Source organism: Sciurus carolinensis, chromosome 2, assembly GCF_902686445.1.
Source record: "Sciurus carolinensis chromosome 2, mSciCar1.2, whole genome shotgun sequence".
NCBI classification, from domain to species: Eukaryota; Metazoa; Chordata; class Mammalia; order Rodentia; family Sciuridae; genus Sciurus; species Sciurus carolinensis.
In genome coordinates this window covers 11,361,342-11,387,380 of record NC_062214.1, presented here as the reverse complement: position 1 = coordinate 11,387,380, position 26,039 = coordinate 11,361,342, and the positions used below count along the sequence as shown (strand labels likewise).

Here is a 26,039-nt window from a genome sequence, read left to right as displayed (position 1 = left end):
AAACTCCAAACTATTCATTCAGGCTGAATGCTGCACCTCAGTCACCAACACAGCATCTGATACAGAAAACGACAGACACCTGTGAGATGGGGCATGGTTCAGACTCAGCTTTATGCTGTGTAGAAAGAGTGGGTCCTGGGTGGGCCATTAGTCTTAAAAAGCCAAGTGCAAAGTCTCTGAAAAGGGATATATGTTGTTTCAGCTGATCACCCCTGGGACTCATTGAACAGGGTTGCTGCTGGGGAAGGAAACATTGTATACCTTTTGTACAAGTTGGAAGAAAAAAATTTTTCCACTCATCAGCTAAATAAAAACCCATACTACAAAAACATGGCTTTGATGTAACCTGCTCTGTCCTATCCAGATTGTCTCAGGCCACCCAAGCTGTTTCTAAAAGGACAGACATAGACCAGATTCTCCGTCATTGTTTTTATTAATTGGCTTTATAGGCTAAAGTGCATAGTAAAGACAGAAAAGAAAATGCAAACATAGGAAAGGGACTTTTTTCTTGCCAACATTAGAAAGGACCTGAGATACCTAAGTGTCTGTTCTAAGGAACACTGGACAGAGGGAATGCAGACACAGGCGGCTGGCCTGGGGCTGGCTTCTGGCCTGGGCTGGGGCCTGCAGAAGCTGCTGGCATGCTAACAACCCTGCCCAGGTAAAAGCTGCGAGTGCTGGGATGAAGGCTTATACTTGGGAGAGGTGATCCTGGTACTGAATGTGAGTTTAGCTCCATTCGGGCCAGGGAAACCAGCACTGGTACTGAACCTTGGATGGTAGGTAATGAAACCACTGTCCAGGTGTAAGTTACAGGAAAGGGCACAGGGGTCACTCCCAGCCAGTCTGGGCCTGCTGCACACACCCTCCCAATGGTAGTGCACTTTCCCCACTCAGTGAATATGTAACTGGGTCAGGGTGAGCTAAAAAATCTTTGTCCATTGCACGCCTCCAGCTTCTGGAGAGGGGTGCCCAAGGAGGTGGGAAGTGGGGTTTCTTGTGCTCCTTGAAGGGATAAGCAGTCCAAACTCCTCTGGGCCACTTATTACCATGAAATTTAGTCTGTAGGTTAGGATCTGGCAATTAGCTTCAGTCAGCTTCACGGAGCTCACACTTGTGCCCTGGGAACACCACAGAAGAAACATCGAGACCCAGAGTTTCCACTAGGCAGCCCTACGTGGAAGCCCCAGACGTGCTCTGGAGAGTCTGTCCCATACTTTCAGGAAAGAAAGGCGAGCTCTGTTAACTCTGCTCTCAGTTCTGGAGGTAAAGTGCTTACTCTAGCGCAGGGGTAAATCTAGAATCAAATGTGGGCGAGCCCTAAAAGTGGATCCTTAGGTAGGTGCTAAGACTAAAGGACAGTAATAAAAAAAAACTTCAGTTCCTCCGTTAAGGGAGCCAGCCCCAGCCAAATGGTGGCTGGGACAAAAGGCAGCAGTGCGCTATCTTCCTATATCATCCTCCGGATCTCCTCAAAGTTCATCAGGTTGTTGGCCGTGTCAGACCAGGCAGGGTGCTGAGCTCCGTCCATCTCAGAGGCAAGCTGGTTGCTCCTTTCCAGAGTGTGACTTTCACCACCAATCACCTCCTGGCAGTCAGGACAAGTGGCCCTCTCCATGGCTCCTCCACATTCACTAATCACATAAATGTGGCCATTGGGGCACTTGAACCAGTGACCACGAGGGAAACCCATGGCGCTAACAATCTGCACTCGTTCTTCCTCTGAGATGCCCAGGCCAGAGCAGGGAAGGATGGCTTTTAGAGCATCCATTTTTTTCTGCACAAGCTGCTCCTCCTCCTGGGTGAACTTACAGGTTTTCTCAAGGATGTTCCGGATACTGTAGACCTCTTGTGCTACGCTCCCTTTCACCTTCCCTTCTGCCATCTTGCAGCGGGTCAGGAGGTTTACCAGGTATGTGAGCCTCTGGATTTCACTCTGAAGGTCACTCAGTTCCTGGCTGGTAAAGCTCAAGCGCTTCTTGGCCAGCCACCCATGGACTTGGTCGAGTCGAGTCCTCACTTTACTCTGTTCTAAGACATTTATCTTTTTCAGAGAATCCCATAGGTTGGCCAAGTGGTCATAGAAGTTGATGTAATTCTCAACAAGCCCCAGGTCCCTGACTGACAGATTTTTCTGGGCCAACATCTCCATCAGCATCAGGAAATCTTCAGGGAGCAGCTGGTGGAGGAGGCTTTTGCTCTCCAGCAGGGCCCTCAGTCGGTCCTGGCTGGTTGCAATTTCCCCTGCTGAGCCCTGGATCTTTTCCTTGATGACTTCGATTTCCTCTAGTCGCTGTTTGATGCTGGTTCCGTACCTCAGGTTTTTGCGGATGGGCACCTGGCAGATGGGGCAGACCTTCAACTTGATGGCAACTTCTTCATCCTTCTGCTCGTTCATGTAGCGGTCCAGGGCTTGTACCTCAAAGATGTGGCTGCAGTCTTCTAGCTGCACAAAGCGGGCATCGGGCTCATCCTCGGAGCCAAAGAAGATTTGTGTGACCTCATCCATGTGGCAGACACGGCACTTCTTGGGGCATGGCTCTCCACACAGACCAATGCAAGGGTGGCCACAAGCCAGTAACTTAGTACAAGGCACATAGCACGGGGGTCGGTTGCAGGGCTCAGAGCAGAGTTTGGTGCACTGGTAGTGCTGGCAGTGCCAGACACAGGGCTCCACGCAGGGGCTGCACAGCTCACCACACTTCTTCTTGCACTGGCTATGGACACAACGGTTCTGACACGTCCGCTGACAGGGCGGGCACTCGCCAATGCAGGGCTCCTGGCACTTGTGTGAGCAGATAAGCAGGCGCTTGCAGGGCTGCTGACAACGCTCATGGAAGCGCCCTTCAAAACAGCTGTGGCAGGAGCCAGGGCAAGGGTGCCCGCAGTCCAGGGTGGTATCACACTTGGTGGTACACTTGACTGGCATGTCGTACTTGAGGTCTTCCACATGACCACATTTCACCTGTTGGCTGTGCCCACATTTGAGTTTCACAGTGACCATTTCTGAACACAGCTGCACACAGAGCTCACCACACGGGTGGCTACATCGGTGGCCACATCTCAGGACCTTAGGGCAGGGCTCCTGGCAGCAGAAATCTGACTCAGGCATTGAACAAGGGACCATCTGTTCATGGCCACACTGAGGAATGGTTTTGGGTACCTTCACCTGACAAGGCTGACACTCCTGGAAACAAACAAGGGGGCACCGGTGCCCATCTTGGCAGATGACCTTTTGGCATGGCTTCATGCACTGGAACTCCTTATGCAAGGAATCATAGGGGTGGCAGGCACGGGTGCAGACATGCCCACAGCCTAGACGGAACTCACAGGGCAGGCTGCAGCCTCCCTCGGGTACTTTTTGAAAGTCAGAAGCTTTGGATACTAAGGTGTGGGTATCAGGGTGGTTCTGACAGCACAGTCGGAGCGTTTGGCCTATCTGATTGTTCTCTCGAAGGGTATGAATGATCTTGCTCCACAAGGGCACCTTGGCTAGCATCTGCATGTTCCCAATGCAGTACATCCCTTTCTTGGCTCTGGACAAGGCCACGCAGATGCGGTTGGATATCTGGAGGAAACCCACCTTGCCCTCCTGGTTGCTTCGCACTAGTGAGAGGAGGATGATGTCATTCTCTTCCCCTTGGTATTTGTCCACAACATGGACCTTGACGCCAGCAAATGTCTTGGCAGGCATGAGCTTCCTCAGGCAGAAAAGCTGCCCGGTGTAGGTGGTAAGGATGGTGATCTGGGAGGGCAGGTACTCCTGGCACAGGAAGTACTTGCACAGCTCTACTACAAAGTGAGCCTCATGCTGGTTCTGATGGCTTTTGCCTTCTTGGATCTCCTGTTCAGGAAAGTTGTGTTCTACAAAGAAAAGGTTGGAAGAGACCCCCTGAAAAGGAAAAAAGTGACATGTTAAATGGATCCCTCATGGCACTTCACCCCGCATCTTCACATGCGCTGACCATGTCCAGCTCCAGGAAGAGACCCTGCAAGGTTTTTGTACCCTCCATATCACAATCTTTAATTCTGAAGTTGGTCACCATATGCTACCTTGGGGCCAAGGAAAATTTTGAGCTACACAAGGAACTTATGTCGAGTTTTCAAGATACTTGTTTGATATTAATATTCAAAAAACAGCCATCCAAGATTCAACCCTTACGGCCAAGGGCAAAAGCAGCAGCTGTGGTGATGGTGGTGAAGACGACGGAGCAGCTGGCTCACTGGGCACCTGCTCTTGCACAGCACTGGGATGAGGCTGGAGACCCCGACACGGAACTCTTAGATAACCAGCTCAAGGATATAGCTACTCAGTGGCAGAGTTGGGACTCGAGACCCAGGAATGTTCTCCATTACTACACTCCTCTTCAGACCGGCTTTTCTTAAGGCTGGCTACTCCCTTTTGGAAACCTTCTATGCTAGGGCAAAGGTAACCTAGATTCCTGACACCATCAAAGACAGATCAGGAAGGACGGACTCACCTTAATCTTCTCATACTTGAGAACAGAGGGATGATTCTCCAGATCCTGATAGATGTGGGGGGTCAAAAGGCGGGCAATCTCAGGGCGCATGCGGTGCTGAAACAACATCTGTCATTAGAAATAGGCAGAGGACAAGTTCTCTAATTAACAGAGAATTTAGAGAGGTAACATTTGATATGGAGAAATAGGGAGAAAGAGCACAAAATAAACAGCTCCTTCAACAAAAACTCAGCAGAGTGACTTTGTGGTGTTTTAAAACAGGAAACAAAATAAGTTTGACAGTGATTTCATTACTGAACCAGTTTTATTTTTATGAGATCTTTGACAATTGGCAGGCTCCCATGGGCCTTCTCCTGGGTATTTGGTAATAACAGATGACCAGTTTCTCACCTGGTAATTCAGACGAACAAAGGGAATGTTTACTTTCACTAGCCGTTCAAAAAGGGACACCTCAAGGTTGAAGTTCTTGGCCAGATCATAAACGTTGGCACTGGGGCGCAGCTGAGAAGAGAAACATGGCTGAAGATTCTTTCTTGAAAACATGTTCACCAACTATTCATCCATCCAGCAAATGTTTTTCAAGTATCTACTGTATGTCAGGCACTCTTAGGTTGCTGACAAGCTAAGAGTTAAGGGTGGCAGGGCTCTGAAGACAAGAACTAAGGATAATGTGACAAGAGTGCCTAAGGGTGAGGATTCTTTAACTAGGCTTCTCTGAGCAGTGACATCTGAGCTGACACAAGCAAGAGGGGACAGGCAGTTATTCAGTCATTTGAAAAACAAGCCGTGGGAGGAGATATGGAGGGAGGGGGTGGGAATACCATGAGCAAATGGGATGAAGTCAGGGAAGCAGGCTGAAACTGGGTTTTCTTATAGACCTCTGTAGACCACTTTGAGAAGGTTGAGTTTTAACATTAAGTGCAGTGGGAAACACTGGAGGGTTTTAAGCTGGAGAGTGACAATCCAATTTGAAATTTTAACATTCGTTTTGGCTCCTTTACAAAGGATGTCTGATTACAGGGTAGCAAAAATGGAAGCAGGAAGACTGGGGAACTTGCTGTTGTTAACAGTCCACTTAAAAGGCCACAGTAGGCTCGGACAGTAGCAGAGCATGGTTGAAGCCAGGATTCTGCTGCTAAGCTGTATGTCAAACCTAATAGCCCCTGTTCTCAAATTGAACGTGGGAAGTAAAGAAAAAAGGAATCACAAAAAGCCACTAACAGCTTTGTGGACTCTTAAAACAAAGGGAAGAGTCCTCCTGTCACTCCACCTCCCTGAGGGGTGGCCCACCTTCCAGGAGCTCTTGCTTTACCTGCTGGTGGTCCCCAATCAGGATGAGGTGCTGGCAAGCTTTGCTCAATGTAGCAATGGTATGGGCCTCAAGGACTTCAGCAGCCTCTTCCACAATGACGATGCGAGGCTCCACCTTCTGTAGAATCTGGCGGTATTTCGCAGCACCTTGAGTCGGGAAAGACGAGAGGCTCCTCTGAGCTGAGGTACATGATCCACAGGGCCACTGATCACTGGTAATCCCCTTTTGTACCTTCTCTGAGCCTAAGTTCCCTGTACCTTCTATGTCCCTGTCGGGCTGAGATGACCACTGAATAAGAAAATGAGCACTGGGTGGTCTCTAGAGCTTCAAACTCACATTATTGTTCCAAACTCAGCAGCAAGTGAGAATTTCACGAAGCAGTCCCAATATGGGTTGTTTTCAATAGCTTTTCATGGTATTTTCCTCTAACCTCTTTACCTGTCTTAACCTGACTTAGATAATCTGATAGGATCTGGGTACCAGAAGAGAACTTGACTGGAAAAGCTTAAATGTCCCCACACTTTCTCACCTGTGGTTGTCATGCCAACAACCTGGGCATCTTTAAGGATGTGGAGGTCTTCCTGGAGTCTCAGCTCAGCCATTCTCTCTGCTGACGTGCGGTACTGGCGTTCATAGCTAAGGATCTTCCGGCGAGTGTCGGCTTGGTACATCTGTAGCCACAGCCTGGAGAATGGAAGAATCAGGGAAAGGAAGCCACGTGCTCTTTGAGAAGGTACAGGAATGCCCTTCATTGTGCCAATATAGGAAGTGAACCCAAGACCTTTGAGGAGCTTACAGGTAGGAGAGAGAGAGAGAGAGAGAGAGAGAGAGAGAGAGAGAGAGAGAGAGAGAGAGAGAGAGAGAACCAGAAATACAGAATCCAACAGTCCAAAATGCCCCCCAAAAGATGTGCAGGGTGGTTAAGAGCTAAGGAAGGGAGTGATAAAGAACAAATGTTAGCTGGCCGTGGTGGCACACACCTGTAATCCCAGCTACCTGAAAGGCTGAAGCAGGAGGACTGCAAGGCTAGCCTAGCAACTTAGACATTTCTCAGAATAAAATTGTTTACAAGGCTGGGGATGTGGCTCAGCGGAAGAGTGCTTGTCTCATGAGTGAAGCCCTGGTTTTCAATCCCCAATACCACAAAGGAAGAAAAAGGGTTAACTATTGGAAAGAAAGAAAAGGACTTTAAAAGCTTCAGGAAGAATTTCTCATAAATTCTCCCTATCCCATTCCTGCCCTCCCTTAATTTTGCATAGGATACTTCGCCCTGCCCAGTCTGACACCTGTTCACCCCTCAGACCTCACTTGAAATCTGTGTCTCTGTGCCAAAGTATTTCATTTGTCCAACAGCCATTCTCCCTCCTTGCTCAGGGCCCTCCCTATGTGGGTCCTCTCAACCTCACCTGCTCCACTTTGCCCTGATCACATCTGTTCATCTTTCAGATCTTGCCTCCAATGTCACTTTCTTAGGTACCTCAGACCAGCTCAGATCCCACATAATATTCTTAGTATGCCCTACTCTTCTTTCCTAATGTTTATACCATGTATAACTTTTTATTTGTGAAATTATGTGATGACCTATCTTTCCAGAGAGAATACAAACTCTAAATATGATGATAGAGCAAGTATCTGTTCTCCTAATGCTACTTCTCCAGCACTCAGTTCAGTGGTGGTACTCAATCATTAGTTAATGTTGTTGAAGGTCCGAGAGTATCCTGGGAACAGAAGAGGAACTCCCTGGGGAAATGACATGGATCAGCTGGGCATGGGGCATAGTACCTATAAAGCTGCCAGCGAGAATTCAGGTCCAGCTGCCAGACATCCTGGATCTCATTGGCCTCAGCCTCAGTCATGGTGTTCAGTTTGCGAAGTTCAACCTTCACTTTCTTCTTCATTTTCTTCTTCTGGTTACGCTGGGTCTGTAGACATCAACAGCAGGAAGGGCACCATTTCAACAGAGGCAAGCCCAGTTCTAAGCCCAACACGGGGGCCCCAGCATGTAAGAAAATGGGCTGCCACCTCTGACAGACTTCGAGTGTTCACATTCTCACAACAGCTTTTCTACCAGAGTGGCTAAACAAGGACTCTAGTGCCAGTTTGCCTGGGCTCTACCTCGTATTAGATCATGGGACCTAGGGCAGGTTACTTGACATCCATGTGTCTCAGCATCTCCTTGAATAAAATGGGAAGAATAACAGCACAGTTCTGGAGGATCATTACAGGGAAAGAATAGTGCCAGCACTAGTTACTGCCAGGTACCTTTTGATTCTAGTCTATTTCCCGTTCCTAAAATGTGTATGTCATAAATGCAGTGGGGGCAGGGCTCTCTTACTGGATGCTGTCAGTGTCGGGCCCCTGGTGTTTAGTGCAGGGCATGGCAAAGGGCCTGCTCCAATAGTCCTAATGCCATCACAGTACCTTTAACAAGTGGGTGAAGGCACTGCTTGAGAAAGTGCTCCCCTCCAGCTGTCACTGGTGAGGCCATGGGCCTTTAGAAGGATGACATGTGAAGCAAATGTTATATTAAAATCCCCGTCCCCCAGATGCCACATGGCAGAAATGTACTCAATCTGTGCTTCCAAGGACTGAGATCATGATGCCTCCCACCACATACAGGGACACTGAACTGAACTAGGAGATCAGGTGCAAAGACATCATTCAGGTGAAAACTGCATCCAAAGTTGCTTTTTAAAAAGTCCCTTAAATTGTGGTTGGGTTCACAAATTAGCATTGTGAGTATCCAGTGCTCTGCTGCAACAGAGGATCACTGGGCTCCACCAAAAGGAGTAATAGAAGGTCCACGTGGAGACGCACAGCATTTACACCACTCTGGCTTTAAGAGAAATGTCAAATTCCAGGCTGAGCAAAGGGTGAGCACTCCATCTAGACTGGAGGATTTGCTTTACTGTTTTACTTTAATTCTCTAAAAATGTAATGTAGGTCCACAGACTGTGATTGAGAAGACTGCCATGAAGGCGTGAAGCACTGAAACCCATGTTTGACTTGTAGGTGCTACGTTCTTCTGTAAGTTCCAGAGAAGCACTTGGTTACTGATTCTTGTCTTTCTAAGCTGGTACTTCTTGCCAGCACCCCTCTGAATCATAATTTTTATACCCTTGGGATTCAGACTTACACCAGGGTTATGTTGCAAAATGAGTACATCAGCTAACTGTGAGGATCAAGTAAAGTCATAGAAGTTGGGGAAGACAGGAGTAGTCAGGGTACTCTCAGGCCTGTTCCGGCAGAGTCTAACCCATGCCCACCTGGCAGTAATAACTGAACATCTGTTTCTCATCCTGTTGGAGTTTACATGGAGGGAAGTGAGTTTACCTTCCACTCTCCTGTAGCTTGCTCTTGTCCAGCTGTGGTTCCAGAGCCATAGTGGTCTAGTCTCATGGCCAAAAGCATTTTAGCCAACTCCTGGTCTGCCCCATTCTCTTCCTTCTTCCGTCGCCGGGGCCTCACTACCTCTTCCTCCTCGATCACTCGGTCTGCTTGAATCAAGTCAGCCTCCTCTGCGATCTCAATCAGCGACCCCTCCTCTTCTCCTTCTTCCTCTTCTTCCCCTTCTGCCTGGGCTAAGAAAGGAAAGCAGTTGCCTCACAAGCATAAGGCCCTGGGTTCAAATCCCCAGCACCGCAAAAAAAAAAAGAAAAGAAAGGAAAGCAGGTGGAACAGGGATGCAGGGATGGAGACTTGGAGTCCAGGGAAGGAAGGGGGCATCTCCAAGAGTTGAGGTGTATGAAGACGTTCCCATGGGGTTTAAATGGTAACCCTGGGAAAGGAAAACTGGGAGGACTGACCCTAGGGAAGGAAGACTTTGCTTCCCTAATATATGTTTTGTTACGTTTTTCATTTAAAAAATCATATGACTATGCTTTTTTAAGAAAGTTTTTACTTATATCAAATACACAAAGGAGGGTAAATACAATGTAAAGGCAATGTAAAGGATAATAACAAGTGCAGCAGCTCAGGTCTGTTAACCCACAGACTGGGGAGGCTGAGGCAGGAGGTTCCCAAGTTCAAAGCCAGCCTCACCAACTTAGCGAAGCCCTGTATCAAAATAAAAATGGGCTAGGGATGTGGCTCAGTGGTTAAGTGCCTCCAGGTTAAATTCCTGGTTCTAAATAAATAAAGGGTAATAAAAAGTATATAAAAATGAACATCCAAGTACCATCCTCCCAAATTGGGTGGAAACTACCAATTTTTTTTGAAGACCTCTTGTGGGTCCTTCTAATGTGAAGTTTGAATAACTCATTCTCTTACTGAAAAACAAAACCCAAAAAACTTTACTATATGAGATGTATGTGTATAAAAATATATACACACACATATATATACATGAATACATATGTTTACATATATGTACATAGCACATACATACACGTGTATATCCTTTAAGTACTACACCGTTCGATGTCTGTAACTTGCCTTTCTTTTTCAGTATGTTTTTGAGATTCATCTAAATTGCTGTACATGCTGTGATTCATTCCTTGTCACTGCTGCACAGTAATTATCTTAATAGACAGTATTTGATCCACCCGTTGTACAGATGTTGATGGACATCTGAGTCCTGTTTTCCTGCTTGTCACAAGTGGTTGTGCCAATTTATACACCAACTAGCAGTGTACTAGCACTCCACTGCTGCACATTCTCATGAGGGGTTATGTAAAACTTGGTGAGTGTGTGACAGTATTTAACTCCCCCCATTTTTTTTTTTTTTTTTGGTACCAGGGATTGAACTCAGGAACACTCAACCACTGAGCCACCTCCCCAGCCCTTTTACTTTTATTTTGAGATAGAGTCTCACTAAGTTGCTTAGGGCTTTGCTAAGTTGCTGAGGCTGGCTTTGAATGTGTGACCCTCCTGCCTCAGCTTCCTGAGTTGCTGGGATTACAGGCATGTGCCACTGTGCCTTGGTCCTCTAGTTTTGTTTTTTTCAAATATTTTTTTAGTTGTCAATGGACCTTTACTTATTTTTATGTGGTGCTGAATATTGAACCCAGTGCCTCACACGTGCTAGGCAAGCGCTCTACCTCTGAGAAAGAACCCCAGCCTGGTTCCCCTAGGTTTTTGGTTTTTTGTTTTGTTTTGTTTTGTTTTTGCTGTGTTGGGGATTGAACCCAGGGTCTTGTGCTTTCGAGGAGAGCACTCTACTAGCTGAGCTATATCCCCAGTTCCCCTAGTTTTAATGAGCACTCTTCATTTGTCTATTGTTCAACAGGATTTCCTATTTTGTGATGTGCCTATACAAGGTCTTTTATCTGTTTTCCTATTATCCTATTTGTCATTCACTGATTGATTCACAGCTTTTCATTTATTCTGAGTACTAACTTTAAATTCTGCTGTTCTGGTCTTTACCATATTCCAACTGAAGATGTGGTTCCAGATTGACATGCACTTCTTACCTGTGTTTTCAGGTCCAGCTGAGGCAACATTTTGAGTGAAAGAACCAACACCTAGACCCAGCCATTCAAGCATCATGGAGTGCTTCCAATGCTGGAAATAGATCCACTCACTGTCCTAAGGAAGGAGGAAGTATCAGTGATGAGAACTCCATGACAACCAGTATGAAGGCAGGGTTTCCTCAAAGGATCAAAAATAACTCCCTTAAGGACTGGGATGTAATTCAGTGGTAGAACACCTGCCTAACACATGCAAGGTTCTAGTTCCATCCCAAGCATCTCAAAAAAACCCAAAAAAAAAACTCCCTTAAAATTCAGAAATTGCAAACTGGCATTCCTTGGGCAACTGGACATTATGACTTACACAGAACTTTAAAAATCAAAATTCCTATTCTCTTGACAAAATCAGGATCTATGCCAACAACAAGCCTTTATTATTAAAATGGCAGCAAACGGCTAGAGCTGGGTTGTTGCCACTCCCTTCCCTGTTTGCCATAGCCCTCTCTCCTTCCTAATGTTTCACACTTAAACTATTTGACTTATTTACTGGATCTGATTGATTCCCTTTTTAGGGATTTGTCAAGCCTTGGAAATCATCAACCCAGTAATAAAAGAAGTCCTGTTTCACTGGGTTCCTGGCTAGTCACTCTATGGATTTGGACTCAGTTACATCTTACAGTATCTTTTGAAGGTGGCACTATTATTATCCCAGTTTGGTGAGGATCACACTGGTCCAAGTCACAGTCAGTCTGTGACCCAGGTCTGTCAACTCCTAAAGTTCTAGATGCACTAGGTTGCTTCTGGTTAGGATTTCATTTCCATTTGGTACTAGGGATTTAACCGGGGGGAACTTCACTACTGGGCTATGTCCCCAGACATCTTTTCTCACCAAGTTGCTGAGGCTGGCCTCAAATTTGCAACCTCCTGCTTCAGATTCCCAACTCACTGGGATTACAGGCATATACCACCATGCCAGACCCTTTTAGCATGCTTATTAAGTTCAGAGGTTTACCAATACTAACTTTGCTTATCTAAATGATAATCCTCTAAGAATTAAGTTGACCTATAAAAAATTGCCATCTTTAAGTCAAATTTTACAAATACTAGCAATTTCATATGGTTCAGCTTAATGCTATTATTATCCCTGAGAAATAGGAGAAATAGACACAGAGCAAAGCCAGGATTCAAACCCGGCAGGTTGGTTCCTGAGTCTTCTTCCTGACCAGGATGCCCAACTGCTTCTCATCATGAGAGGGAACTCTGCCGTACGGCAGCATCGGATCATGCTACAGCAAAGGCTTTGCATGCTGCTCCCACTGGGGCCGTCTCTAAGTGCTGCGGCGGAGACGTGTGGCCCTCTGGAGGAGCCCTACCTGCATTGGCCCACTCATCAGGCTTTCCCAGTGCCGGGGGGAGATATACTTCTCCAAGTGCTGTTCCCGGAGGACACCACGCATGGTGCACTCTAGGGTCTGGGCACCTTCGTGGAGCTCTTGCTCTGATTCCTTCATCTCGGTCATGATCTGCCAAGAAGGGAAGGAAAGACGTGATGAAGATATATTAGTCTCCCCCCAGTTTGGTCCCTGCCCTGAGAGAAAACAAAGTTAAGAAAGGAAAAGTAGGAAGAGAGAATAAATAGATCAGTCAAGGGCTGGTGATATAGCTCAGTTGGTAGCGTGCTTGCCTCCTAAGCACAAGGCCCTGGGTTCAATCCCAGCACCGAAAAAAAAAAAAAAAAAAAAAAAAGATCAGTCAACAAACCAGTAGACACATTATTGTGGTCTTGAAACCAAAGGATTAGTAACCAAAAGATCTAAAAGATGCCTATCCGTTGGTAAGAAGAGGAAACACATGCCATAAAAACAGGCCAAGACTACTGTGGCATAGACTACAAGCCTCACAGTATTTATTCTCTCATTTCCTTAATAATAACTCAAGAGTCGGGCTCAGTGGCACACACCTGTAACCCTAGTGACTTGGGAGGCTGAGGCAAGAAACTGCAGGCTAGCAAGGCCCTATGCAACTTAGTGAGACCCTGTCACAGAATAAAAAATAAAAAGGGCTGGGGAGTTAGCTCAGTGGTAAAGCACCCCGGGTTCAATCCCCAGTACTCCGAAACAAAACAAAACAAAACAAAAAGAACTCATTTTATTTATTTTTATTTATTTATTTTTTAATGTTAAGAGACAGAGTCTCACTAGGTTACCCAGTCTGGTCCCAAAATTCTGGGCTCAAAAAATTCTGCCTCAGCCTCCTGGGTAGGTGGGAACATAGACGAATGCCACTAAGCCCAGCTCAGATTTTTGATTGGACACAATGCAGCCCAGCTTAAAGATGACATTTCCCTAGTCAGTGGCTACATGGAGAAGTGCTGTGGTGGCTTTGGGAAAGTAGCCTGAAGGTCCTGGTAGGGGTAGGGAGGGGCAGTGTGCCCTTCATCCTTCCTCTGTTTTGGATTGAGGGCAGGGACCACACCAAGGGATGAGCAGAATGAATGCTCTAAGGAACCTGGGTCCTTCAGAGCTCTGAGGAGCCTCCATATCCACCCTGGGGCCTGCTCAGAACACTACCCCTGTCTTGCGTAGCTCCCTTGAGCCACCTGAGAGATCCCAGAGCTGGAGCTTACACTCATGTAGGCTCTTCGGAGGTGCATGGGGAGGTTGCGGCGGAATTCCCGCTTGTTCCTCAGTTCCCTCAGGGTGAACTGCTTCAGGATTTCACTGTTGCTCCTTCCACCCACCCGCACGATGCTGGTCTTTTGACACTTGTAGATGCCTGGGGAGCAAAGAAAAATATTGCAGGGTTGAGAAGGTCTATGCTGGACTATCTTGGATGAGCGTTGTGTGTGTTTGGGATCTTGTCTCAGGTGAGTGTTGTGTGCGTTTGGGATCTTGTCTCATCTGGTCCCGTAGGGAACAAACTGTACTTACAGGAAATTTACCCAATTAATGAGTCAGGAGACCTTGAGAAGATAAAAGCTTATAAAGTGTAGTGCTTAAGACCAAAGGCTCTGGAATCAAACAACTGGGGACATAAACCTTGTCTCTAACACTTATTGTTATGCAACCTGAGTAAATTATGTAATTTGTGTATCAGCTTCATTGTGATTTGGAGACAGTAATAACTTTCTTATAGGGCTGTAATCTGGGTAAACAAAATAATAATTTTATGGCATTTAGCAAGGGCCTGGCACAAAGCAAGCACTCAGTAAGTGTTATCTATCATGCAGATTTGATTACTGCGTATATGTCCCAGGCATGGGCCGGGTTTTGAAGATACAACAGTCAAAACACAAACTCAGTTTTTACTTGTTCTTCTGTTTCAAGTTCTAACAGAGAAGATACTCATTAAACAATCTATTATAATAGCAGTAGTATAAGTCCTGTAAGTACATGATGCTACAAGTGGATAACAGAAGACCTTACCTGATCTGGGCCGGGTAGAGATCTATTCTTGAGGATCTACTATTTAAACTGAAACTTTAAGAATAAAGAAGATGTAGGTGAAAGGAGGTTATAGAGGAATGGAAAATAAGCAAAAAGAAAAACACTTATTCATTAATGCTATTAGTGGTGGTGGTGTTGTTTTTTGCAGTGCTGGAAACTGAACCCAGGGCCTTGCACATGTTAGCTACCACTGAGCTATACTCCAAGGCAACAAACAGTATTTTCTGACTGTATAATATATGCCAGGATCTGTGAATACAGTAAGAAACCTGATCAGCCCTCAGTATTTATGGTCTAGTGTAGAGACACATGAAACAGATTAAAAGAAAAGAAGAAAAAATACAAAAGAAGATTAACTTTTTTGGGGGACAATGGAGAAAGTCCACCTGAAATTTAAGGAAAGACTTGAAGAATGAAGTAGAGCCAGCCAGGCCAGATGAGTTCAAGTTGGAGAGAGAGAGGGAAAGAAGTACATTCTAGCCAGGAGAACAGCACGAGCCAAGTGAGAAACTCCAAGAACTCAAGGAGGGCTGGGGATGTAGTTCAGGGGTAGAGTGCTTGCCTAGCATGTGCAAGGCTCTGAGTTCAATCCCCAGAACTACAACAAATAAATCAATTAAATAAACTAATAAATAAATAATTAAAGTTCAAGGAACTGAAGACAATCAGTGTTAATGGAGGTAGGGGGAATGAAGGAAGAGGACAGAGATCAGGTACAGGTTCATGCTAGAACACCTGGCCTTGCAAGTCATGGTAAGGACTGCGGACTTTGTATTCAAAGTGCAATAGAAAAGTATTGAAGTTTCTTATGACTCTACCATAAATGTTTTGATAAAGACATTACCTTCCAGAAACTGGTCCAAAGCATGATTAGTATAACATACAACCAAGATGGGGAACTTTTGGAGACTAATTTGCCAAACGGACTCATTGGTTAGGAGGGCTTGAACAATTTTTAGACCCACATAGGTTTTGCCTAGAAAATAAAGAAAAAGAAATTTAAAATTCTAGGGAAAAGAATAATTAATTACTTAGAGAAATGTTTTTATTTATTTATTTTAGAGAAAGGGTCTCTACGTTGCCCAGGCTGGCCTTTAACTCCTGGATTCAACTCCTTCCTCACCCTTCCCAGTAGCTGAGACTATAGCTGTATACCACCAAGTCTGGCTTTCATCCTTCTTTTTAAATTTTGAGGTAATACATTGAGATGATTGAAAATCTAAACAGCATTCTAAGTATATGGTGAAAAGTCTCCTAAGCCATTTTATCTCAGTAGGAGCAACCAATGTTACCAATTTCTTGTGTAACTTTCCAGAGATACTCTTTCTGTGCATAAAGTACACATATACATTTTTTTCCTTAGTCTTCAGCCTTCCCCCACCACACCTTTTTATTTTTTAAAATTTTTTAGATAAAAATAGTAGACTATTTTCACTGTTCCACAGCTTGTTTTATTTATTTATTTATTTTTTTACTTTATATACCGTGGAAGTAGTTCTCTATCAGTACATAAAAACAATCTTCTCTCTCTTTTTTTTACGATGGAGATAACTTTTAGCTAGTAAGTTCCCTTCAGATGGACATATATGTTGTTTCAAGTCTCATATAGCAAACTCTTTAGAAATGTTTTTTATACAGCATGGTAAATTTGCCTTTGTGATGAGAGAAAACTCATGAAAATCAACATTAATTAGAGCTATGAACATATTAGTTAAATTTACAAACTGCTAAATTTTTACATTGTATCAGTTGACTGAGGAAGCAATATGGGAAAATCAAAGACTTTAATACAGCATAATAATTAATAATTTCTTCCTTTTTTTCCTTCAAATAATATTTACTGAGTGCCAACAAGGTGTCAGACATTGGGTGGGTACAACAGATACAATAGTGAGCAAAATAAACATGGTTTGTATCCTGGTTGGCATCCTCCTGGACCTTACAGACTTGCAGATGCAAGACTCACACATGGGGAGGTGGTGGTAGGGAAGTATACTTCTCTATGAGAAGTGGCTATGACATGAGCTGGGACTCTCCAGCCAGGCTGCCTGAGCTCAAGTGCTAGGTCTGTCACTTAACCATCTGTGTGAGCTTCACACTTCAAATTTCTGAAATCTGAGGTTATTTGCCTTAGTTTCTTCAACTGCAAATGGTTTTAGTAATGGTTTCTAACTCATAGGACCATTGTGAGGATGAAATGAGTCAACATATGTAAGGCATGTGAAACAGAGCTTGGCTCATACTGTGATTATTATATATTTGATACTATTAAAGTAACATCAAAGGGCTGGTGATGTAGCTCAGTAATAGAGCACTTGCCTTGCATACCTTAGATCCCAGGTTCTACCCCTAGAACTGCAAAAGTGAATAATGTAAAATTAAATTGATAGTCCTTCAATGAAGCAGAGAGAATGCATCTCCCTGAATTTGACCTCTAGAGGTCTTTTCTCATCTTGTGATTTGGGTTTATTACTATGCATGCCCATGATCCCCAGTGGAAAATCACTGAGTGGCTACTTTATAAACAAAATGTATGCCATTTCAGGGCATTGTTTCTAAGAGAGACATTCTAGAAACCTAGAGCAAAGCCTCCCTTGCCTATTTTAAAGGGTATATGTCAACTGCTCTGAAAAAGTATGCCTTACCTGTTCCAGGAGGTCCTTGAATAATAGCCAGTTCCCTTGTGAGAGCGAACTGCAAGGCTTCCATCTGGGAGTCATCCAGCTTCAGGGCTTCTTTTGAGGGCCACTGGCTAAGGTCTAAGACATTGACTCTAGGACGTCTCAGACCCTCAACAGTCCTTAGAGATTCCCCTGTGGTTGAAGGATTCTCTATTAGGGGGGTGAAATCATATCTGCCCCCCATTAGCAAGTACCTGGGCTCCTTCACATGAGAGTCACATTCCACAATATTCCTCTGGAAGGGGACGTCTTCTTCCTGGACCTCTTGGAGTCCTTCCAGAACATGCCTGTAAGCCTCAAAGTAAGCTGTTGTCTCCACCATGAGGAAAGAGTCAGAGGGCTGAACTTCTGCTAGCAGCTGTTGGCTCTGCTCATTGAAACAGAGTTGGACAATTCCTCGGCAGAGATCTTCTTGCTCCCGGTTAGAAACAGTGGCAAAAAGAAATGTCTCAAAGTTGTCCTTGGACATGCATACCAAGGACCCATACAGCAATCGCTTAGAATTCTGCCAGCGAACAAACTTCAGTGGTTTTGTATCAAATTGAACCTTATAGACAATGCCTGATGATGAACACACAGGAGTGATAATCCTCGTATCAAAGTAAATCCGGATGTCATCGAACTTCCTCTTCCTCAAACACTGGTCTTCAAAGCTTTGGAGAAGTTCCAAAATGCCTTCCCGCAGGGGTCTGACAAAATCTTCTCTTAGGAGTCGGAAGTGGGTATCCAGATAGACAGCAGTGCTCTCATATTTTCCAGAAATGATGTTGGGGCGAAGGAAAGGCCTCTCGTCTAAGTGCACTTCATTGTAGGTAGGGTAGATGGGCATTGTCCGGTAGCTCTCTACATGGCCTTCTGCCTCAGGCTGCACTAGAGTATAGGTATCCATTCTCAAAGTGCCCTCTCGCCTCTTTTCCTGTAGATGTTCAATAATGGTCTGCACCTTTTCCAGGTTCTTTTCTGTCTCCTCTTCTATGTCAACACCAGAGGCTCTCAAAGCATTAAGAGAAGCTGGCAGGAGAGAAATGAGCATGGAAGTTTCCTGCACAGAGCTGGCAGGGAAGACGCTTACGAGATCCTGGAGGAGGGAGATGATATTGCTTATGTGTTCTGGATACTGGTTTCGAATGTCAGGAATGGGTTCAGTAATCATCCCTACCACATAAGCAGGCAGGCAAACTTTGAGGAATTTGGAGTTCTTCAATATGCCTAGTACATGAAGAATACTCTGGCGGTCCATTTTGGAGCTGCAAGCCTTCCGAAGAACCTGGCAGATGAGCTCAAGGAAGTTGGATTTCATGGAAGAGTGAGACAGTAGTTCCTTCAGCCCTAAACTTGTGGCAAGCGTGATGACCACCTCAGAGGGGTCTTTTTGCAGAAGACTTTCTAGGAACTTATAGCCCAGTTTCTTTACCTGCTGTGGCTGTTCTGTAGGCTTCTGGTGGGGGGTTCGCCACTGCTGGAAATTTTCATTGGACCATGGTGGTCTGCGATTCCTACCCTCTTGGTTGTCATTTCTCCGCCTGGCATCATTCTCCTGACCATGTCTTTGGCCTCTAGCTTCATCACTGGTATGGCCTTCCTGGTTCCTCCTGCCCTGATGTGGGTTCCTCCCCATGGCCCTAAATCTCTCTTCTCTTTGCCGGTAAGGAACAGCGTGATTGTTGGCCCTAGGATGCCTTCCAGGATGGTTGGTTCCTCCTCTGAGAGCATTGGCTGGTGGGTTATTGGCCTGATTTCTAGCTCTTGGTGGTAATTCTCCATCCATAGGCCCTAAACACAGTGGGATACTGGGTAAGTACAGAATCAAGAGGCAAGGAAACTGAACAAGACAACAGTAAACATGCTTTCATATTCCAAAACAACCAAGGACCTCAGGTTTTGTAGAGACAAAAGGTTTCCTACCAAGTTGTATAATAAATGAAAGACAGGGTTGGGGGTGTAGCTCAGTGGTGGAGTGCTTGTCTAGTATTCACAAGGCCTAGGTTTTATCCACAACACCAAAAAAAAAAAAAAAAAAAAAGAAAAGAAAACAGTTTATTATGAGTGCCATACAAATTACAAAAATATCACTTTTCTAAAGGATAGAAAGGGAAAAGAATAAGCATTTGTTGAATGCCTAATACATGCTAGAGAATACATATATGTGGTATCTCATTTAATCAAGCTGGGACTTAAGTTTTAGAGGGTCAAAACAGAGGGCTGGGGTTGTGGCTCAGTGCTTGCCTAACATGTGGGAGGCACTGGGTTCGATCCTCAGCATCACATATAAATAAATGAAGAAAAAGTCTGTCAACATCTAAAAAAAAAATTTATTTAAAAAAAAAATCCATCAGCAACTAAATAAATAAATAAATAATAAATAAATAAATAGATAAATAAAGATTAGCTCATTGGTTCTAGTTTCTTGCCACTACCAAGTAACAACCAGAACATAAATTTCAGGGCCAAACAGATCTTGGCTTGGCCATGTCCTTCACTACATAACCATGACCAAGTTGTATACTTTCTCTAGGTCTCTATGACTAGTTTGTCATAGATTAAAAGTTTATAAAATGCTTAGAATAGTACCTGATAGGTGAAAAATTCTTAGTAAATATTAGTTACTACTAGTAGCAGTAATAATTTTCTACTTGGAATACTCTTGATTTCTGTGGTCACTGGTTCTGCTGAACAATTACCATAATAAAAACATCAAGTAGTATAAAACTATGAAGGAAAACACTATCTAAACTTTGCCCCGAATCAGCAAAAGCAGTCTGAACAGGAAAAAGGAAGGTAGGACTTCCTTTACCAAGATGTTTTTTCAGCTAATAGAGTGTAAAGGAAACTGAAACATGGATATCAAGTTTTGTTCCAGGAAAGTAAAAAATGAAACTCAAACTTTGATTCAGGAAACTGAAAAACGAAACTTAAGTTTTCTTCTTTCCTGAGTAGAAGTTCATACACATAGTGCTTATCAATTACCGCCAACACTCATACAGAAAGCTGGGCTAAACGAGGGATGGGAGATCACACTCCGTACACATAGGAATACAAACACCACTCTGTGGATGACACCAAATTGTTTTCCTTGGTCTTCCACACATTTCCTAAGTGACCTTACCCAACATACCCAAAGTCCAGTTTTTTTCACTTTCCATTCCACTGAAACTGATTCTGGAGTTGACTTATCAGAATGACACTGTGATTTTAAAAACAAACAGAATAAGACTATAAATTGGGCATGGTGGCACATGCCTGTAATTCCAGTGACTCAGGAGACAGAGTCAGGAGCATCACAAGTTCAAAGCCAGTCTCAGCAACTCAGCAATTTAGCAAGACCTTGTCTCAAAAATAACAAATAAAAAGGTCTGGGGATGAGGCTCAGTGGTAAAGCAACCCTGGATTCAATCCCTGGTATCAAAAATAAATAAATAAATAAGACTGTATATAATGATTGGATAAAAAAAGTTATGAAAACTGAAAGTACACAAAATATTTAAGATGATCATACCATTTATAATACCAGATGCCAAATCTATGTATGTACTTCTTTTTTTTTTCCTTTTATTTTGAACTTTGTAGAGAAAATTTTCATGTAACAACATAAAGGAATCATTGGCAAATATGAATGCTGTACAACTAAACTCTAAATTTTTATAGTTATTTTCACATTTACTTTTTTCCAACTCCCACAACCTAAGAAATTCCTACTTTTAATATTTAGGTCCGATTAGAAGACTGTTATCTTGAAAGAATGAAAAATTGTATCATTTCTCATTCTTTTAACACTGACACATTCCATAAATGGAATTCCTCATTTGTTCCACAACTAAAATTTGAACGACACATTACAAACTTAAAAAAAGCAAGAATCCACTGGTTGTTTTATGTTTGAAAGTTCTACGCAAGCACTGATTTCTTCAGTACAGTGATACTCTTGAAATTAACTTTGGTTTGAGGACTAGGACTCTAGACCCACATATCTGGGATATAGCCACTAGCCCCACTAGGCTATTAAGAATGGGAAATGTTTGGGCTGGGGCTGTAACTCAGTGGTACAGTGCTCACCTCGCATGTGTGAGGCACTGTGTTCCATCCTTAACACCACATAAAAATAAGTAAGTAAAAATAAAGTTTATTAAAAAAAATGTGAAATATGGCTAATATTTAAGTGTTTGAGAGGAATAAAAATATTATTAAAGTTATTAAAATATTATGATAATGAAGTACATTCAATTATAAAATGATAGTATTTGGATATAATAAGAGATCATTAAATTTTTATTAAATTGGTATTAAAATTTTTTGAATAAAGCATAATTCCATATCTGTTCCTGAAATAAACCACAAAGAATTTATTAATTACTTGCAACCTTTAAATATGATCAAAAAATTTCTACTCTTAAATTTTGTTACAAAAAAAAAATTGAGTCACAATTTTATGTTGTTGAAGATAGGCAAGCAAATATTATATACTAGAAATTAATTCTAGTATTTGTTATCTTAACAATGGTCTTCCCAATTTTATTGCCAATTAGATTTGAACTCTGATCCCTGTTTTTAAATTTCTTCCTCAAAGAGACAATTGTAGAACATTAAAACCTGCAGGAATTTTCATGTAGTTCAACTTAATGTGCTATTCGATATAAAGGAACTTTTATATGCTTTTCTGATATGGGTATTAGAATTAGGATCAATGTGAAGTTAATTTTTTAAAAATATTTTTTAGATGTTGATAGACATTTATTTTATTTATTTATTTATATGTGGTTCTGAGTATCAAACTTGTTAGGCAAGTGCTGTGCCACTGAGCCACAACCCCAGTCCTGAAGTTAAATTTTTGAAACAATTTTCAAGAAATGCTTTAAAAAAGTTTTTGTTTATTAACTTTGTCTTATACTGACTATTAACAGAAAGATGTTTTTAAATTGTAATTCATTAGTTGTATGTTCCAAAAGAATCTCTAGATTAAAAAAAAATGTAGGGGTTAGGGTTGTGACTCAGTGGTAGAGAGCTTGCCTAGCATGTGTAAGGCACTGGGTCCAATTCTCAGCACTGTATATAAATAAGTGAATAAAACAAAGGTCCATCAACATCTAAAAAAAATAAATAAAATAAATGTAGACCTAAGATGTATGTTTATCACCTTTTTCTAATGAGTATATTCAATTCTGAAACACTCAACACTTCTTTTTTTTTTTTTTGCGGTGCTGGGGATGGAACCCAGGGCCTTGTGCTTGCGAGGCAAGCACTCTACCAACTGAGCTACCTCCCCAGTCCCCACTCAACACTTTTTATAGGAGAAATATTATAATCACTTGAAATGTTTTATGCTTATTCATGACACTTCATGTATTGAGGAAATTAGTATTAAATTTTAAAAGTAAATTTCATCGGCTTCCTTTTACTTTTTTTCAATGATGCTACCAGAAAATTTAAAAATTATGTTATGGGGGGCTGGGGTTATAGCTCAGCTGGTAGAGTGCCTGCCTCGCAAGCACAAGGCCCTGGGTTCAATCCTCAGCACTGCCAAAAAAAAAAAAAAAAAAAAAAATGTTATGGGTTTCTACTATGTTTCTATGAAATAGCATAGGACCAAACCAAGAGTTATTTCCATTTCTGACACCTCATCACTGTTTTTGCTAAAGTGAACTGTACCCATCCATCATCTCTCTTAGGGAAAGGGGAAAGCTATCTGTTTTTCATAGTCATTCATGCTATATTTAAGGACTAAGTCATTCTTTACTTGAAAGATGCAGGCAATCTCAGGTGGGCCTGTTCTCAGGCAACCCAGTTTCCTTTTCTTATTACTTAGAATTTCCTTTTCACCAGGTAGGAAACCTTGCTTACCTCTGTGGTTGGTATGGGGATTCCTGGGCCTGGCCTCCAGATGAGGTCTTCTGTCTTCCATGTTTAAGTCACTTGAATTCATTCAGGTTCACGTTACTTGCAGTTATCTGGAACTGCACAGGTTAAGAATTATCAGTGCTCCTGAAACACAGCATCTAATAACAAGAACCAAACACCATCAAGCCAGTCCTTCTGCCTCCAGATTTCACTGAGTTAGTAACTAAGAGTTAAATGCAGGTGCTCAACTTTGTGAGTGACCAATTATGATATAAAACATTACATTCACAATTTAGGGTCAAATTCTTCTCTGCATTTCTTGGGGTAGAGGGAGTGTCATCAATTCACATGCAAAACTACTGTTTGGTTTATGCCTCTAGTCAAGTTGCTTAAACAGTTGCTAGGTTTCGTTTTCCTCTCCTATAAAGCAAATATTGTTGCCAGGGCAAAGGAGTGCCTTTTTGTTAATCCAAAACCATGTACTTACCACCCTATCTGGCATTATTATACAGTACTCCACACCTTGCAATCCCCTATAGTTTGAAAATAGTGAGCAGTTAGCTCTTATCCTATTCCTTGGAACACAACCAAATGATCAAGCCCTCTGCTCTACTCAAGAGAAAGAAATTACAAGCTTCAGTAACTTAGAAGGGTACTGATTAGCTTAGCACCTATGGGTCCTGTTTCCTCAGAACCACTAGAAATGTGTAATTCTTTCCTCTTTCCTTTATCTGAATGATTTTTGACACTGGTTCTGTAAGAGGAAGCTCCTCTAAGGGACCCTCTCAATCTAGCTCAAGCATATCCTGTGTCGAGGGCTGGGGAAAAAGCAGGTGACCCGAGGAGTCCTCAGCGAAGGGATTTTTGAGACTGTCCTAAGTTTTAAAATATTCATAGTTGTAAACTGAATAGATCTGACATTATATGAGGGGCACTTTTATCCTCATCAGAAAAAGGAGTCCCCTTCTTCTGGGCTCTGGGAATATTTCTGGTGCGTTTCTTCCCTAATGTTATCAAACCATGCTCTCATGGTGGAGGTTCAAGTTTTTTTGTTTGTTGTTGGTTTTCAATTTCATGAGGAGAAATTTTCTTCTTTCTCTTTTTGAAAAATACTAAACTAAAACCCCAGAAATTTGGGGGGATAAAAGAAATGAGTGAAAGAAAAGAAAAAAAGAAACCTCAGCAAGGAAGGGAGGCGCGCTCAGGCACAGGAAATGCTATGAAAAAAGCAGACAAAAATGTTTTTTGGGGGGACCGAAGGCCGAGAGGGAGGAAGAGGAAAACGGGTGATGGCCGGGCTGGAGCGGGATGAGGACGCGGTGGTGCCCCCAGGTGGGACGGGGAGGCGGGGAGCAGAGGCTGGGCTGCCGGAGGTGTCCGTCCGGGGGCAGGCAGTCCCCGCGCGCAGGAGCCGCGCGGAGGGGCGGCGGGCGGCCAGGGGCCGGGCAGCCTGGAAGGAAGGCCGCTGCTGGATGCGGGGGCCCGGGAGGCAGGGGAGCCCGGTGCGGAGGGCGCTCAGCGCAGGACCGGGGAAGCGGCCACGGGGCGCGGGGCCGAGAAGGACGCGGTGGGGCGGGCGGCAGCGGTGCCGCGCACCGAGGGGACGGAGGGACTGAGGGGCGCCCGGGAGGTCGCTGAGCCGGGGCGGCAGGGCGCTGGGTGGGGACGGCTGGCCAGAGGGACCGGCGTCGGGGCGGAGGAGGGGTCGGGCTGGGGTCGGGCTGGCCAGAGGTACGGGGCTGGGGTCGGGCTGGCCAGAGGTACGGGGCTGGGGTCGGGCTGGCCAGAGGTACGAGGCTGGGGGTCGGGCTGGCCAGAGGTACGGGGCTGGGGTCGGGGGCCGAGGAGGGGACCGGCCGGGGGTCGGGCTGGCCAGGAGGACCGGCGTCGGGGCGGAGGAGGGGACGGGCTGGGGGTCGGGCTGACCGGTGGGACTGGGCTGGCGTCAGGGACCGAGGGGACGGGCTGGGGGTCCGGCTGGTCAGAGGTACTGGGCTGGCGTCGGGGCGGTGGAGGTGACGGGCTCGGGGTCCGGCTGGCCAGAGGGACGGGGCTGAGGAGGGGACGAGCTGGGGACGGCCTGGGGGTCCGGCTGGCCGGAGGGGACGGGAACTCTGGGGGGTGACGGGCGCTGAGGAGTGGACGGGACTCTGGGGAGTGACAGCGCCTGGGGGGTGACAGGGGCTTAGAGGGTGACGGGGGCTGAGCAGAGAGGACCGGGCGCTGGGGCTGAGAGGCTGGGAGGGGACGGGACGCCGGGGGGCGACGGACGCGGAGCCGAGGGGCCGGACGCCGGGGCGCGGGGCGGCAGGTGCGGGCGCGGCGGGACTCACCGGCTGCGGGACTCCGGTGACGGTGGCGGCGCCGGCGGGTGTGAGGCCCGGGCCCAGGCAGGTCGGCGGCCCCGCCCGGCGCCGCGCACTTTCGGTTTCCCTTCCCGCAGACCCGGGGCGGGGCGAGGAGCCGGGCGGGCGGCCCGGAGGAGGAGGAGAAAGCGGAGGCGGCGGCGGGGCCGCGGGCGCAGGCGAGGGGCCGGGCCGAGCGCCCCCGCCCTCGGGGCGGGCGGAGGGCGGGCGTCGCCTCAGCTCCCCCAGGCGGCGGGGCCGGCGGGCGCGGGCGGGCGCGGCCTCGGGGAGGGGACTGCGGGGGGCGGGCTAACTGCGCCCAGCGTCGTCGCAGGCATCAGCCGGTCCCGGGGGAGCCGGGACCCGGCGGGCCGCTTGGTGCGTGCGAAGCGCGACATGGCGGCGAGGCCGAGGAGCCCGGCTGCCCAGTGTGTACGAGGCGGGGGGCGGGGCCAGGCGGGGCCTTGACAACCATTAGAGCGCCTGGGGCTGCGCGGCTCAGGGACTACGTTTCCCAGAGGGCGTCGCGGCGGG

General features: G+C 45.3%; 1 protein-coding gene across 1 annotated transcript; it reads right to left on the bottom strand.

The window, feature by feature from the left end:
- Positions 1 to 395: 395 nt before the first annotated feature.
- Positions 396 to 25,915, bottom strand: Znfx1 (zinc finger NFX1-type containing 1). The gene is made up of 14 exons (XM_047533967.1): positions 25,494 to 25,915; positions 23,164 to 23,276; positions 17,293 to 19,101; positions 15,492 to 15,623; positions 13,828 to 13,976; positions 12,575 to 12,724; positions 11,205 to 11,319; positions 9,127 to 9,374; positions 7,576 to 7,715; positions 6,323 to 6,477; positions 5,794 to 5,939; positions 4,872 to 4,982; positions 4,482 to 4,577; positions 396 to 3,892 (listed from the first exon to the last, which is right to left on the bottom strand). Exons 2-14 carry the CDS (start codon positions 23,243 to 23,245, stop codon positions 1,451 to 1,453), a joined length of 5,775 nt encoding a protein of 1,924 aa, XP_047389923.1. The 5' UTR covers positions 23,246 to 23,276; positions 25,494 to 25,915; the 3' UTR covers positions 396 to 1,450.
- Positions 25,916 to 26,039: the final 124 nt, after the last annotated feature.

Coding starts and splice junctions, on each gene's coding strand:
- Znfx1 (XM_047533967.1), bottom strand. CDS start 23,245: ATGAATTCAAGTGACTTAAACATGGAAGACAGAAGACCTCATCTGGAG. Junction 4,578..4,871: donor TTGTTCGTCTGAATTACCAG/GTGAGAAACTGG, acceptor ATGTTGTTTCAG/CACCGCATGCGCCCTGAGAT. Junction 3,893..4,481: donor TCAAGTATGAGAAGATTAAG/GTGAGTCCGTCC, acceptor TTTCCTTTTCAG/GGGGTCTCTTCCAACCTTTT.